This window comes from Vigna umbellata, chromosome 4 (assembly GCF_029865625.1).
Source record: "Vigna umbellata cultivar VRB3 chromosome 4, Vumbellata_1.0, whole genome shotgun sequence".
NCBI classification, from domain to species: domain Eukaryota; kingdom Viridiplantae; phylum Streptophyta; class Magnoliopsida; order Fabales; family Fabaceae; genus Vigna; species Vigna umbellata.
The window spans coordinates 23,952,154-23,968,337 of NC_142168.1; the positions used below are offsets into that span (position 1 = coordinate 23,952,154).

The 16,184-nt window shown below is 30.6% G+C and overlaps 1 protein-coding gene and 1 pseudogene across 1 annotated transcript; one reads left to right on the forward strand and one right to left on the reverse strand.

Moving 5' to 3' along the window:
- The first annotated feature begins 4,376 nt into the window (after positions 1–4,376).
- On the forward strand, positions 4,377–4,994 carry LOC124830997 (putative E3 ubiquitin-protein ligase RHC2A pseudogene; annotated as a pseudogene).
- A 3,951-nt stretch (positions 4,995–8,945) lies between these two features.
- SCL8 (SCARECROW-like 8) lies at positions 8,946–11,319 on the reverse strand. Its single transcript, XM_047304878.2, has one exon. It carries the CDS (start codon positions 11,170–11,172, stop codon positions 9,226–9,228), a length of 1,947 nt encoding a protein of 648 aa, XP_047160834.1. The 5' UTR covers positions 11,173–11,319; the 3' UTR covers positions 8,946–9,225.
- Between the last annotated feature and the right edge of the window lie 4,865 nt (positions 11,320–16,184).

A 16,184-nucleotide genomic window follows, 5' to 3' on the forward strand; every position in this document is an offset into this window, starting at 1 on the left:
TATAGGTAAGCCAAGAATCTTAAAAAAATGAAAGTATTTAAAAATTTAGAAAAATTAAATTTGAAATAAATGAAAAAAAATATGTACAACTATTTTCCAAAATATATACTCTCATTTTCAATTTACTTTAAAACTATAAATAGGCCTTACAACATAATTTATTTCATAATAATGACAAAATGTTGTAATTATGATAACTTAAAAATTGGATTATTCAAAGTAGATGAGCATTTTATTTTAATGAGATCAATTTATTTTAATAATAAAAACAAAAGTTTATATCCTGTCTTATTATCTAAAACATAAATTATTTCTCTAAAAACTCGTTCCTTGAGTTTCTCTACCTTCTCTCTAAGATATCTGACACTTGAATCGTATGTTTGGCGATTAGGAAGTGCCTAAGAGATCACGATGCTGAGTCCTCCATTCTCTACCGATCAATTTCTAGTTTAGAGAAGTAAGTTTTGACTCCCTTTTCCTTTCACTTTAGTTTGAGATCATGTGTGGTGATTTTTTTATCGCATGTGTCGTATGGTCTCTTTTCCTAGTCCTTATTTGATCAGAGGTTCTAAAGACCCTTTTTGATCACATTTTTGTGTTATGTAAGCGATTCTAGGATTCCTTGAGCTAGAAGCGAGGTTGGTGAGCTGTCTAAAGCTGTGATAGTTCTCTTTTAAGGTAAAGGAAGATAATAACCTTTCTTTGTTTCTATTTTCTTGTTGTGAATTGTATGATTTATGAATTGATAGTAAATTATTTTGATTTGGTTGAAAGATAAATATAAGTTTTAGTACTAATGGTAATGGAATGATTCTAACTAATCTTTAAAAGTTTAAGGTTGTGAATGATATCTCTAAAATGTGATGATGTTGTTTGGATTTGCTTTGATTATGGATTTTTTGTGTTATTGGATGTTGGTGGTGTTAAATGTTACTAAATTATTGAGAAAGAAAAATTAGGTGGAGTAATAGGTCTTTTGAGTAAAAAATGAATATGTTGATAGGTGAGATTTTGAATTAGGGGTTGTAAGTGTAAAATTGAGTCACATATGGTATTTGGTGATCGATTAAGACTTGTTGAGGCAATTATTTAATAATAAGTTGTCGTATGAGGTGTGAGCATTCAATAGGTTGAGTTTAGAAGGTTGTTAAGTTCATTTTGGGGATCAAAACTAGTAAAAGTTTGAAATATAGGTTATATGTCAAAATAGAGGTTTTGGAGTATGTTGTTAAGTCATTTATGACTTGTTAGAGTCCCTAGTTTGGTTATTTATGAATTTTGAGTTTATAAAGTGAGGTTTTGGTGGTTTTTAAGTAAAAATCTTGTGGTTAACAGTTTAAAACTTGTTTAGATTGGTTTACATACTATTTGCTAGGTCATTTGTAGCTTAGAATTTCATCTAGAAGTGGTAGAAGTTGAAAAAAGTGCATAGGGCAGGTCATGAGAAGTTGAGGCGTCCAAATTTTACAGAATTGGTATTATGCAGAATTATGCAGTCTTGCTAAGCAAATGTAGTCGCTGAGCGAGTAGAACTATATCTAGCTGAGTGAGTATAGTCTCTGAGCGAGCATAACTCACTATTTCTGTATTTATAGAGCGAGTCGTGGTGGCTGAGCGAGTGGGTTAGCAGACACTTTTAGCTAAGCGAGCAAATTTGGTGGTTGAGCGAAAATACACTAGCACAAAAATCGCATGCAACGTCGAATATTTTTGGGCTTTTAACGGCGAATTTGTGAACGACGTCATATCAGGAGATGTTAAATTAACATCGAATTTAAAAAAATTCGACGTTAAATGTCGAATTTTGTTAATATACGACATTAACTTAACGTCGAATTTTGTCAATATTCGATGTTAATCAATTTTTTTTTGTTTTTTTAATTAATTGTGATCCTTTTTTACAAGAGACCTAAAAAGCAAAAAAATAACAAATTTCAGTTTTTGGTATTTTATAAAGCATGAACTATGAACGTGTATTATAGTATCGACAACAAACAATAATAACCAACAACAAACAAGTTCAATCAAACAACAACAACAAACAAGTTCAACTAAACAACAACAACAAACAAGTTCAACAAAATAACAACAAATAAGTTCTTCAAAGAGAAAACGAAAACTAACCTTCAAAAGGTGGGTTCGTCGGAATAAAGTTTCATCACAGTGAGAGAGAAAGCAAAATGCGCCTATGAAGGACAAAAGCACGAAAATAATTGGTTAAAACAAACAAAAATCATACATAAAGTAATTTATTAACATGCATTTGTATCAAATGAAAGAAACATTACATGTGATGCTCGTCAAACTTTGTTCGATAAAAGTTTGAGAAGAGAAGAGGATATCGTGCGCTAAGATAAAGTGAATGAATTTTCAATCTCCTTCTCAAATTTTTATTAAATTCACTAACCTTTTGACGCCGAATTTAAAATTCATTCGACGTTTTATATCCTTTTAGGTCGAATTACAATTCTAAACTACGTTTAGTAATTGCATTTATTTACAAAAATGTCACCGCTCATTTTTAATGTTAGTTATTCAGTGGTTAGACATTGAACGTGTGACGTTATACGCTGTTTTTGTACTAGTGATATTAGAATTTTCAACTAAGTTTTTATATACTTCTTAAGGTGTGTTCAATATAGGTGATTGTTTGAATGATTGGTTTACAATACTTATTGTGAAGAATGAATTGGTTTATAATATGAATTGGAAACAAGATTATATCTATATGATTATATATATGATTATGTATGATATATGATGATGATGAGTTTTGTGTTTTTTCTCTTATATGATTTGTTAAACATGTAAAAAGGGGTTCCATGGGAAAGACCTTTTATGTTTTTGGTTGTGTAATATATTGGTATAAGAGTTTTGAAATGGGGGAATGTTTCCTTACCCAAATAGCTATCCGATCTCAAGTAGACTTGGGTAATTATATAGTGAGGAGTGGCAGATGGTCCTTAGCCTCAGGTTAGATTGACCATAGTTTTTTGATGAATTAACCTTGTGTGAAAATTGGGAGGTATGTTGGAAATTTGAAATTATGTTGTTTTCACATGTGTAGGTTTCCTTAATAGTTCGATACCAATATATGTATTCGGATGGTCAGGTATAGCGTTAGGAATGTGTGTGTCAAATTGTGCTTGTTTAATTGACTTGATATTAGAACTGCATGTTTTATGATTTATATTAAAGTATGTATAATTCTTTTTATCATTAGCTTATCCTTGCTTTTGTCTTTGTTTGTGTGTGTGTTTTCTATTTTGTAATAATCACCTTAAATGGTGTGAGCTTAGGGGAAACATCTTTCTAATTGTTTCAGTTCGAGGTTCAGGATGAAGTAGCAACATAGATAGGTGTTTGTTCTTCAGGTGTAAAATCTTCTTTCTTCTAAAATCTATAATTTTCCTTGTTAGTTATCATCTTTATAACTCTTATTTTAATGGTTGTATGCTATTAAGATTAGATGCTACAGTAATATCCAAATAAATATACAAAAAATAAATTATAATATTTGTAAAATATAATTATTTTAAATAATATAATGTTAAAAAGTAAACAATTTATATACCAAATACATCATTCAAATTAATTTTGTGCCTAAAAACTATAATTATCCTAATTTAAAATATTTTTTATTTTTCTAATTATTGTAATTAATACCTTTTTCTTTTAACATTAGATTAATTAAAGTATGAGAAGGTAAAAAAAGATAAGAAGACGTCAAAAATTTGAAATTAACAAATACTTTATAGGGATTAAAACTATATATGAACAAAAAGACTTAAACATATATTTAAATGTAATATTTATTTCATTTAAAAAGAGTTAAAAAAATTATTTAGAAACTGAAAATAAATTATGAAGGCGTATCATGTTTATAATTTATTAAAATTAAATATTTCTAAAATTATTTTGATAAAATGATAATGGTTTAAACATATTATTAAATTATGTACTATAATTATCTGTACCAATAATAAAAAGATAGTACCCATAATAATTTCTAATGTGGTAGCTTTTTTTATATGAGTTGTTTTATTATAAACAACATTTAATAAAACTTGTTATTGAAACACATAGCGTGGAATGGCTTACAAAAATATTATTTATGTAAACAAATTGTTTACAATTTTTGTATTATAGTTAGGGGTGGACAAAATGCACTTCAGTGCACTGTACTATAAATAATTGTAGTTAACTATAAAATAATTCAAGTGAACTGAACTGAACTGAACTAAAAAATAGTTTAAAGAAATTGAACTGAACTAGTTTTTAGTTCAGATACACTAGTACATTTCACTAAACTGGTACAGAAAACATCAACAATAATACTACCCTGGCAGCAACTAAGAAATTAAACTTGAATCCTAACATCTGTGTTCTGTCTCGACTGCGACTGCGGATTCATCGAAGAAATCGAACACCCGCCGCGCTCAGTCCACCTCGACCCTCGCTGTCGTCGCTTCCCTGCTGCCGCCATGTACATTATCGGCCAACGCCCTGCCTCCGACAACGCTGTCCGTCCCTTCCTGCGCCGCACCCGCCACAACGGTGGTGACCGCTCCCCCTTCAACCCCGTTATCGTCCTCCGCGGCAGCGCAGCTGCCACCTCCGCTACCAACGAGGAGGAAAGTCGAGGCTTTGAGCTCTTCTACGACGATGGTGCCGGTTCTGGCTTGAGACCCTTGCCTCCGAGCATGTCAGAGTTTCTACTCGGATTTGGATTCGATAGGCTTCTAGAGCAACTGTCTCAGATTGAGATCAACGATATTGGAAGGTATGAGCACCCTCCTGCGTCAAAAGCAGCCATAGATTCGTTACCAACCATCGAAATTGATAACACTCACTTAGCCATGGAATCACACTGTGCGGTGTGCAAAGAAGCTTTTGAATTAGGTACCGCGGTGAGGGAAATGCCGTGTAAGCATATATATCACCCTAAATGCATCTTACCATGGCTAGCTTCAAAGGTTTTCAATTTGGGGTGAAATTTTTTTTTAAAAGAAAAATCTATGGTTTCAGTTAAGGTTTAATCCTTTACTACATCCCTATTTATGTACGAATGTCTCAATTGGGTCCTCGTTTTTTAAAGTGTATCAAAATGGTCCTTAATTTTGAAAATTCATATCAATTGAGTCCTTTCCGTTAAGTTGGCTGGACGGCGTTAAAAAAATTGATGAGTGGGATGCTGAGATCACGAACGAACGTTCGTCCACCACCGAACGAACGCTCGTCCACCAGCGAACGAACGCTCGGCGACCACTGAACGAACGGTCGTCCAGTGTGGAACGAACGGTCGTCCAGCGGTAAGAGGTCGACGAGCGTTCGTTCAGTGGTGGACGAGCGTTCGTTCACTGTTGGACGAGCGTTCTTTCGTCATCTTAGCATCTCACTCATCAATTTTTTTAACGCCGTCCAGCCAACTTAACGGAAAGGACTCAATTGATATGAATTTTCAAAATTAAGGACCATTTTGATACACTTTAAAAAACGAGGACCCAATTGAGACATTCGTACATAAATAGGGATGTAGTAAAGGATTAAACCTTCAGTTAACTGTACTCAAACTCTGTAAAGTTCAGTTTCTTTTAACTGTACTATAGAATAGTTTATTTAGTTTTTAGTTAAAACAAATTTAGTGTTTTTAAGTACATTATAGTATGGTTAACTGTAGTTACAGTACAGTTTATTGAACTATGCCGAGTCCTAATTATAGTTGTTTAACATAATCTTAAGCACTTACACTATATGATAATATCCTTCAACAAGTTTTACATTTTGAAGGAGAAGCATTAATAAATTAAATATTTTAAATATTACTTGTAAAATAACACTGTTAAAATAAGCATTTAACATTTAAATCTATATGACGCTGTTCAACTGAACAATTAATATAAGTACTCTAGTAAACAACTATACTAAGTTATTATTATATAATAGCATTGAGTTTCAATTTTTCCATAAAAGATATTTTTATATTTGGTATAGAAGACAGTATATTGTATAATGAATGGAGTTTCTTCTTCTCTACAAAATTGAAAAATAAATTATACCAAGAAAAACAATTTTTGGCTGTACACTTTGTTTATGAGAGTTTCTATATTCCAAGCACCTTGGTTTAAGTTTAGAAGAAAAAAATGTATATTTCTTACAAAAACACAAATTTTCTTTGCTAATATATATTTCAAAACAATTTTATTTACCCAATTTAATTCTAAAAAGTGTATCATCTTAGAAAATCTCCTTCCATCATGCATTGACAAATTGAAAGAACCAGCAAACCAAAAATCTTTGTGGTGATCCACCAAGCGAAATCAATGGAAACAAATTTAAAGTATGTTTATTATAGAACATGTTTGTGACATTCTATCTTATCTATACACAGTAATACTTTTCCTTTGATTCTCCACATTTTCTTGTCTTTCAAATTTTTTATTTTTTCTTCCTTTGATTAAGCATTTATAAAAAATATTATTTTTATTCTTTTACAATGTATTTGAATTAGTTTTGAGGTAAGAAATTACTAATTATTTGTTATGATGAATGATGAATTATTATAGTTTTGTGGCATAAAATTGATTAGTGTGATGTATACATATTATTATAATAGAGACAAATTGTGTCAATATAAAGTGAAAAATTGAATTGAGTTAGCTAAAGAAGACAAAAAAAAGAACAAACATGACTCGTGAAGAAGAAGAACACAAAGTAGTTGAGGCATTATTCAGTTTCACCACAACTGTAATAAACCATTTCTACAAATAGTAACTCACCTTTTGCATTTCTCACACATTTTTTCTGGAATTTCTAACCAATTACAAAAGGTTGATAATGATTAATTTTCTTCTTTTTATATATAAAAATATTTTTTTTATTATAGCAAATATAGCCTCCAAGATATTTGAACACACTTGAGATTTTGACAACCCACATGTGATTTTTATAAAGTTATAGATAATTTTTTTTTTTACAAAATTTTAAGGACAGAAGAAAGATTCCTAGCTAGTATATGGTAGGTAAGAAAACTAAATACATGTTTCATCCTTCTTTAATTATATTATGTGATATTTTTGTAATCTTTCAAAAAAAATATCATTTGTTCCATTTAAATTAGAAGTTTTTCCACAACTATTTTCATACATCCTTTAATGTGTGTAAATTATACTCCTTCAAGTTTCACTGAGGATTGGGTCTCCTATAATTGTCTATTATTCTTTAATTATAACATATAATTGGTATAAATTACTCTTACAAGACTAAACTTTCATCATTGAAATCAAATAGTCCAAAATCAATGGTGTAAGTTTGGTTTTGTATTATGAGCAGTGGAATTTACTAGAAAATTTAGAGCCAACCTTAATAAAAAAAAAAAACATTTTTATATTATTTTTTAATATATAAAAAATTAGAATTTGAGAAAATATTGATTAAGAAGAAAAAAAGAGAAGGAGGTTATAATTTTCTTATAAATTCATTGACCCATGCACAAAAAAGAACATAAAATAATAACATTTAGTTAATAGAAATCTAACTAATAGGAAAGATACCAACTATTCTAAAGGTATCAAAAAATGAATATAACAAAACAAACAAATTTTATGATCCTACTATGTCTCTATAATTAGGGCATGAACTTTAACTGAACCCACCTTGAATATATTTTGTTTAAAATAACTGGAATAAAGTTTTTGTGAATATATATATATATATATATATATATATATATATATATATATATATATATATATAAAATTTGAAAATACGATAGTCATATTGTCTTCTAAGTTCAATCACTATATAGAAGTATCTGATTTATTAATATATTTTCTAAGACTACAGCTTGAACAATTTGTAATTAAAAATTTGAATATTTTATATTAAAAAATTAAGTTTATTAAAAACAAATAGAATAAAAAACACTGTATTTGTCTACTATAACATTTTATCCAAAGCAAAACTATGCTCATCACATTTGTCTTAAATTTTTGTATACCAATATTATGTATACAGGCATCATACCTAAAGGAGATTTTAAGTGATACAAAAACACAGTTACTCTTATTTTACCTTATCATCCACAAAACTATTGTCCCATTTAACTCTCCCTACTAATAAAACTAGTAACATATTTTCAATGTCTGACAAAAACGTTTATCATGAAAAGCGAGGATGATGAGCGAGAAAAGCAAAAGCTGAAACAAACACGTCATAAGTGTATCTGAATTTCAGTTTGTGCAATCTATTTCCAACCAGAAAAAAAAGTTATATATATATATATATATATATATATATATATATATATATATATTTTTCTAAGAAGAATGTCTCTTTATATAACCTAAATCTGTTCTTACATTTAAGCTCTCAATTCAAAATACAAAAGATGTGATTATACCAAACAAACACGAAAACAAAAACAACTGATAGAAACAGAAATAGAATAAAAAGGAGTTGAACAATGATATGGAAGGCAGTCTTTATATTTTCTGGTATCACTCATAGTCTTGGTGTTTTTTTTTTGTAGTAACCTAATCTTGAACACCTATAAAATAAAATGTTTGGGGTTATGATTTTTTTTTCAGGGCTCAAAGCTACATGATTCATTCTTACACAACAATAGAACTTGGTAAAATGGAATACCATTCTTACACAAGAATAGAACATGGTAAAATAGAAGTTGGTTTAGTAAAAAAAGGTTAAAAATTTAGAAGAAAAATTGGATAATAGGGAAGTTTGAAGTGTAACTAAACCCCTAAAAATGAAGGGTATGAGTGGAGCCCTGATTTGTCGGTAATGTGAGGGCAAACGAAAGCATTGTATGAGAGAAAAGTAAGCTATGTACCAAACAGCAACCAACTCCTTTCACACACTTAAGTGACGATGATAAACAAATAAAAGCACATCAACACAGAGAAGAATCAATAAATGTAACACAAGTCTTCTCGGAATCCAAACACTTCTTTATTAGTAGTTTTGGTAAAACCAAGAGAAGAAGGGTAAAGGGTAATAGGTTAGGGACTTTCCTTTCAGATTTTCTTTTCACCCTATTATCATATAATTTTCCAATTCTATACTCTTTGCCTTTCCATTATCTCTAAACATACTTAAAAATATAGTAACAATGTGATATTTATATATTTATATATCATATGTGATATAATCATGATAATATTCCAAACTAAATATTAAAGAAAAAAAAAGGAAAAAAAGTGAGCCATGTTAACGCCAAGCAGATGCTACCGTCAGTGTTCTTCCCATCCAGCCTGAGAAAATACCACCGTTCTCTTCCTTCACTGTCAGTCCCGAGTTGACTCGGTTATTGTTGTTGGTGGCAGTGAGTCGTGATTTTATTGACTCGGCCATGTTTTGACTCAGTGGCTTTAACTCGAACCCTGCCATGCTCATGCGCGCTCGCCATTTTCCAAACACTTCACAACGCTCTATGCGATCCCTGCCTTCGCATGCTACTGAGTTGTGTAGCTTGCGGGTCAGTCCTTCTTCGAGTCTGACTCGGTCAGAGCTGTTGATGGTGTTATTGTTATCCCTAGATGTCATGGACTCCAATAAGGCACCATAAAACGACAGCGTTTCTGCCACGCGAGCCAAAAAAGGTGCTGTGTTTGCGTTCATCTCCTGCTCCACTATTGTCACCACGCGCGGTGCGAGTCCCTTCACGCGCCGGAGAAGTTCGTCACGAGGATTTTCGGTAGAGACGCTCTCATCAGGGATTTTGTTAAGCTTGAAAGCAAAGTTCACCATGAGAACTTCGTCCTCATTGCATCCCAGTGACTCACGAGTCAACTCGGTGAGTTTCTGAGTTGATACAAGTCTGAACTCGAACCCGATCCTCTTCCTTTCTGCTAGACGACTCAGCATGTCTCCGACGACGTGTACTCTGTCTTCGCTGCCGCTCTCGGCCACAGCCACTATTTTGAGCGTGACGTTTTGTTCACGTGCTGAGAGCGCGTTGATGAGGTGCGGATACTGCTTTCCCTGTCCAATCTCAAAATCCATCACGCAGAACTTGTTTACGGTTTTCTCCTCAAATGCAGCTTCCAAAATCGCCAGATTCGCAGCCATTAACCCTACCTTAAAGCACATGGAGTTTTCCAAAATCAACTGAGTGGACTCAGCGTGTTCATAGCCGAAAAGCTCCTTCACTGGAGGCGGATATTCCACCGGATTCATCCTGGACTTCAACGCCAACACCATGCAATCGGTTAATTTGTCAGTCCGGTTCGGACCGTTCAACCGGTTCAGGATCTCAGTAACCATGTCATATTTTCCTTCAACAATTGCAGATGCGGCTTCCATGAGAGTCTGCTTTGAGCATCCGGAAGCAGGTGAAGCGATGGAGGAAGATGATGAAGTAGACGACGTGGTTGATGAAGTCGGTGATGTGGAAGCCAGTTTCTGAACCGGACCGGGACTGATTAAATTCTGATACGTTTCAGACCACTCGCTGGAGGTTATCACGGACGCAGCATCGGCTTCTCCTTCATCGTTGTCTTCCAGAAGTTGTTTCTCCAATTCCAGAAGCCGGTGATCCATGATCTTCTTCTCCGGCTCAGCCACCTGAACGGGAACCGGAAGAGGACCAGAAAGTCGAACCCGGTTCTGTGGCATGCCCAAATCAGAGTTCCGATAGCCGAAATTTGGGCTTGGCATGGGCCCAGACCCATTGCTGGGAAGGTTAATGGGCTGGGGACGGAGCTGATGGAGTAAAGGAACACCAAAACGCTGCTGTTGGTAAAGAGAAGGGTTTTGGTTATGCAATTCGGGAAAGTTATCCATGGAAACCTGAGAGAAACTGGTTCGAGGCTTAACGGAACGAAGCAAGAGGTTGGAGAGGACGTGGTTGGGGTTGTTGTTGGGTTGGTTATAGGCTTGGTTATAGGTTTGGTTATAGGTTTGGAATTCGGTGAGGGTGCGTTTACCCATAAGGGTTGGTGTTTGGCGTTGAGCGATCTGCGAGGCAGGATCTAGAAACATTGCGGGGAGGTTCTGTTGTTGGGTTCGGTAGAGAGGGTGGAGGTTTGCGGTGGCAGTCGAGACGCCGTTCGGGTTGTTCATGGTGGCTGCCGGAATGGATCTGCCGGTGAATCCACCCGCTCCGGCGAAATACTCCGACGCCCCACCTCCTCCAGTGAACCCCGGCGATGACATTCTAGGATTCCGCGAAGAAAATAAGGAAAAGGAAAAAAAAACAGTTAAAAGGTTGTGTTTTTGAAGGAATGCATCAGAGAAAAAGAAAGAGAGAGAGAGAGTGTGTGTTTTAGTTATGTTGTGTGGTGCTTCTTATGGGGTTGAAATGATTCTCATGAATATAACGGGAATGGCAAAGGGTTTTCTTTTATTTAAAAAAAATTGTTTATTATATATCACATAATATAAAATATTACAATATTCTGTTTTTTGGGGTTTAAAATACAAGTGTGGAATGTTTCGCATCAGAGTTTGTACGCATCGAGATCTGACCGTTGATACTTTTAAGATTCCAAGATTCAGCTGGAATGGACGGTGATTAGAGTGTGTGTTTTGCCAGCCGAAACGCACACCTGTGTTGTTGTTATTTAATAACGAACTTGAATTGGCACGCAACCTCTGAGGCGCGTGGAAAAAGAGAAATAAATAAAGTGAGGATTTGGCAGGGTTGCGATGTTTTGTGAAACTTCTGAAAATCAATGTAAATTGAGAATTTGATAAAGTGTTAGTTGTTAAGAAGGAGATTGCGTTAATCAATCACTCAGTTTTTTATTTATTTATTTATTTATTTTATATTCAGTATAGTTGGTTGGTGCTGATAGATTTATATATGTTTTTTTAAAACGGACATTTCATAATGCTTTGGATGTTGATTTCAAAATTTCTAATGTTATAAAAGTTAATAGCTTTAATGATGCAATAACTTATGATTTGTTACTATTGCAAATATGGAATATATCTAATTAAATTTGATTATGGGTGTGGAAGTTTTTTCTAACTTATTCCAAGAAATAATGAACATAAAAGTGTTTCTTTTCTTTAAATTGGAAAATCAATAAAAATACGGTGGAATTAATATGTTTCTTCCATTATTTTTAATTTCTTTCTTCTTTTATTTCCTTAAAACCAAATAAAAAGAAAATTACTTTTCAAGTTCTCTTTTATGTACTTGTTTCCAAGAAATAGGTGATAGAATGAATATACAAATTTAACATGAATACGTATCTTATATCATACAGAATATAAAAATATTTTCGCTTTTAATGTGTAGCTTTTTGGCTGATAAAAAAGTACCTTAACATTTGATATGTTTAAGTGGAATGTACTTTTCCTTAATGAAAATAAAAAAAATATAATATGTGCACCTATAAATAACATATATGTTTGTGAAAAATAAGTTGTAATAAACATATAGTTATTTTTAAATAATTATTCGTTTATCCTAAACAATAATACAGTCACGCTGAGTAATCAAACAAATAATCTCATTTATTATTACATTAAAACATTTACATATACATATATAATATTTTTAATAATACATTTAACAATAATGTTTTTATCAATACTGTCATATTTTATGTGTTATGACTTTTACAGAAATCAATTCTATAAAAATAAGTTTATGTATGTTAAATCAACTTTTCAAACTCCACCTAATTCGAAATATGCACTAAAGTTAACACTGTGTGGATCCTATTTACTTTTAATATGTTTTGTCATTTTCTCATGGCAAACTCATCTAAATTACCTTTCCAATGCAAATTTATTTAAAGAAAACTTCCATACCTTTCACAGTACATCATTTGCATTTTTAACTAAATAACTGTTCATGATTATGTATTTAGTAAATAGATTACTTGAATATTTTTTAATAAAATTATCATATGTGAATTTATATTATAAATTTTGGTATAAAGTTTATTTTGTTAAATTATACAAAAATAAGTTAAGAATTATGTACAGCGGTTACAAATTATTTTCGTAGTTTAAACAAATTTCTCAAGGAAATTTAGATAATTTATTAGTTAAAAAATATTAGTGATATTATCGTCAATCTAAGAAACTAGTCTCTATTGATAAATGTTTTTTTTTTATATATTAAAGCGTTTTAGCTGAATGCAGGAAAGAGAATTTCATTTTTTAATATATCATATTTATATAAACTCTTTAAAGTTCAGAGATAAAATATTAAATAAGTTTTTTTAGATGGAAAAGTACACTAATATACCACAATGTAGAAAAATAGATATACAAAATAATGTTGTATTATTTGTGTATAGGTAAAGTGATAAAAGTAAATTGATAAATTTCATAGAAATATAAAAGATATTACTTGGCAAATTTTTTATTTTTAATGTATTTTAATCAATGTAATGTAATGCAATGCAACTAACTCCCATGATAAAAGCAATCATATTAAATTAGCACAAACTTCTCTAAAATTTTAAAATATTAAACGGTAAACACAGTTTTCACTTTTCATATGGAACAGAACAAAAACGGTTTATACGTAACTTTTCCTAAAATTAAGACATGCTTACCCAATAGACTTTCAATTTTGATCTCAATACATATAAATTCAGTAAATGACTTTATAATTTAATATAATACAATATAATTTTAATTTACTCTATTTGGATAATTTAGTCTTTACAGATAACACATTTTTAATTTAACCGGTTAAATATGTATATTTATCTTTTAACTTTAACGGTAAAATTGAAATTTATTAATGTCTTAATATATTTTAGTTTTTAAACATTTAAAAATAAATATTATAACCTCAACTATTCAACTTTTGTTTTAAATATATTTTTTATTGATATTTAAATTTAAAAATAAATATCATTTGAATATTTGAAACATGGTCTGACTAAAATCTATTTTAATGAGATTTATAATTGATATATTGTTTGAACTTATCTTGGATCAATATCGAACCACCTATTAATATTTAGTCTCGACATGTATATACATCTTACTATGGGAAGAGTTTGTTAAACATCTCACATTGAAAATAAAATTAATTTACAATATAGAAATAAGTGTAAATTATATTGTATAAATCGATTTTGTAAAGTTAAAGTTAAATTTAAAGTTAATTAAAAATATTATATATATTGATCGATTAATGATTCGACTGCTTAAAAATTTAAAATAAAAAGAATTTTTAATTTTACATCAAAACTTATATCCTATGAAGAAGATGAAGAGAATAAATAAACAATATTACAGTTGAAAATATTAATATATCTTCTAAAATAAAATAAATATTTCTAAATCTTAAATTTGAATAAAATTCGTAGTGTTTTGATTGTTTATATATATTATATTGAATAGAAGGTAAAAATGATTGAAGATGAGAGAGGGAGAGTGAGGGGCCTGGGTTGAATGGAAAAGCGCTTTTGAACTGGGAAACAGCAGGACCAAATAGGATAAAAGCCTGAAACAGTTCAAGAGGCGAGTCAGTCTCCACGCGCGCGTGATGGTGCGTGTCTACAGTTCTAATAATGTCTCTTACTCCTTCCTGGGAATGAATGGATCTTCATTCATAAGTGATCACCTGAGTCGACGACAGTTACTCAAGCAACTCCAAACGCAACAACAACATTAAAAGCAACAAATCAAAAAACTTTCTTAATTTTTCTTAACCATCTTCAAATAAATCTATGCATATTAATTCTAATAATAACGGTAACAATTAATAATTCCTTCCTAAAATAAAATATTTTATTTTCTTATATTTTTTATCAGCTATTTTTTATATTACATTCTTAATCGGGACGAGAACATAATCAAATCGAGTAAAAATAATATTTAATTCCAATTTCATTTGTAAAAGAAGAATTCACAGTTTTATTATTTATTGGATATTTGTTTTTAAAATATTCATAAGTTTTGAAAAACTAGCGATATTTAAATTAAATTACAATTTTTATTATATTTAATTTAATAATATGATTAAATTTTAATTTTAATTAAATTTATTTTACAATACTAAAAATATAACACCTACATTTAATTCGTATAAAAATATTATTATATGAAGCATTTATTATTTATAAATAATAAATACTATAAATATTAATTGTTTATTATTTTTAATAAAATTAAAACTGAATGCAACACTACAAAAATGTATTTAATATAAAAACTTGAAAAGATTCATATAAAGAAATGAAAATAAAACTTGTGACAACATTAATGTGAGATAATTATAACGTTAATTCTCATATCAACAACGATTGAGAAACACGTGTGGACACGTGGTCCAATAAAATCTTGTGGCGATGGAAGTTGAGTTTCGTTGCTTGTCCCCGTAAGAAAACCCAAAATCTGGTACACCGGATTTCAATTCTAGGAGCTGGTTTGGGACAACCGGGTACAGGCCGTGTCTTGTGGTGGTTACCGACAGCTGTCGGTCAGTGCAAAGGAAGTGAAGATGTGGTTGAAGATAAAATAGAAATGAATACGAAAGAAAGAAAAAAAAAATTGCGTATAATTTTCTCTCTCTTCTCTTCCCTCTTGCGTCAAATGCAAGAAAATTGGGATTCTGTTATTGTGTTGTGACGTAAATGCAGCAAAACTGTGAGATCACGTTAATAAATGTTTCAATTATTATCAAATTATTTTATAGGAAGGTAATTAATAGCATTTGTGTTATTCAGTATTTCTATTTTATTTAACATTCTAAGTAAAATGGCAAGAGTTTAGATCCGATACAAATCCTATCTATACATAATAAAAAAATTTATTTGTTATTTATTTCAGGTTGATACATGTTTAAAAAGTATTCATAAAGTATTTTAAAATTTACAAAAATTTATAAATATTTACGAATATTTAAAAAAATATAAATACTTTATAAATTTTTAAAATAAATTTAAATGAAATAACAACACATAAGACATAAATTAAATTAAATTTAATATAAATTAAAAAAATTTTAATTTAATTTAATAAAATATAAATTAATGTTTGTTTTTCAATTGGTACATTTTAGCAATGTGTACCAGATTTTAGTAGACTAAAATACCCTTATATATCAAGGATTCTTAAAGTTAAGGGTATTTTAATAATTTTTATTCTCAAAACTAAAAAAAAAAGAAACCCCCAAACTATTACTCACCTCTCACATTCCTCTCAATCCTTTCTTTTTCATCTCTCTCACTCTAATCTTTTCTCTGTAT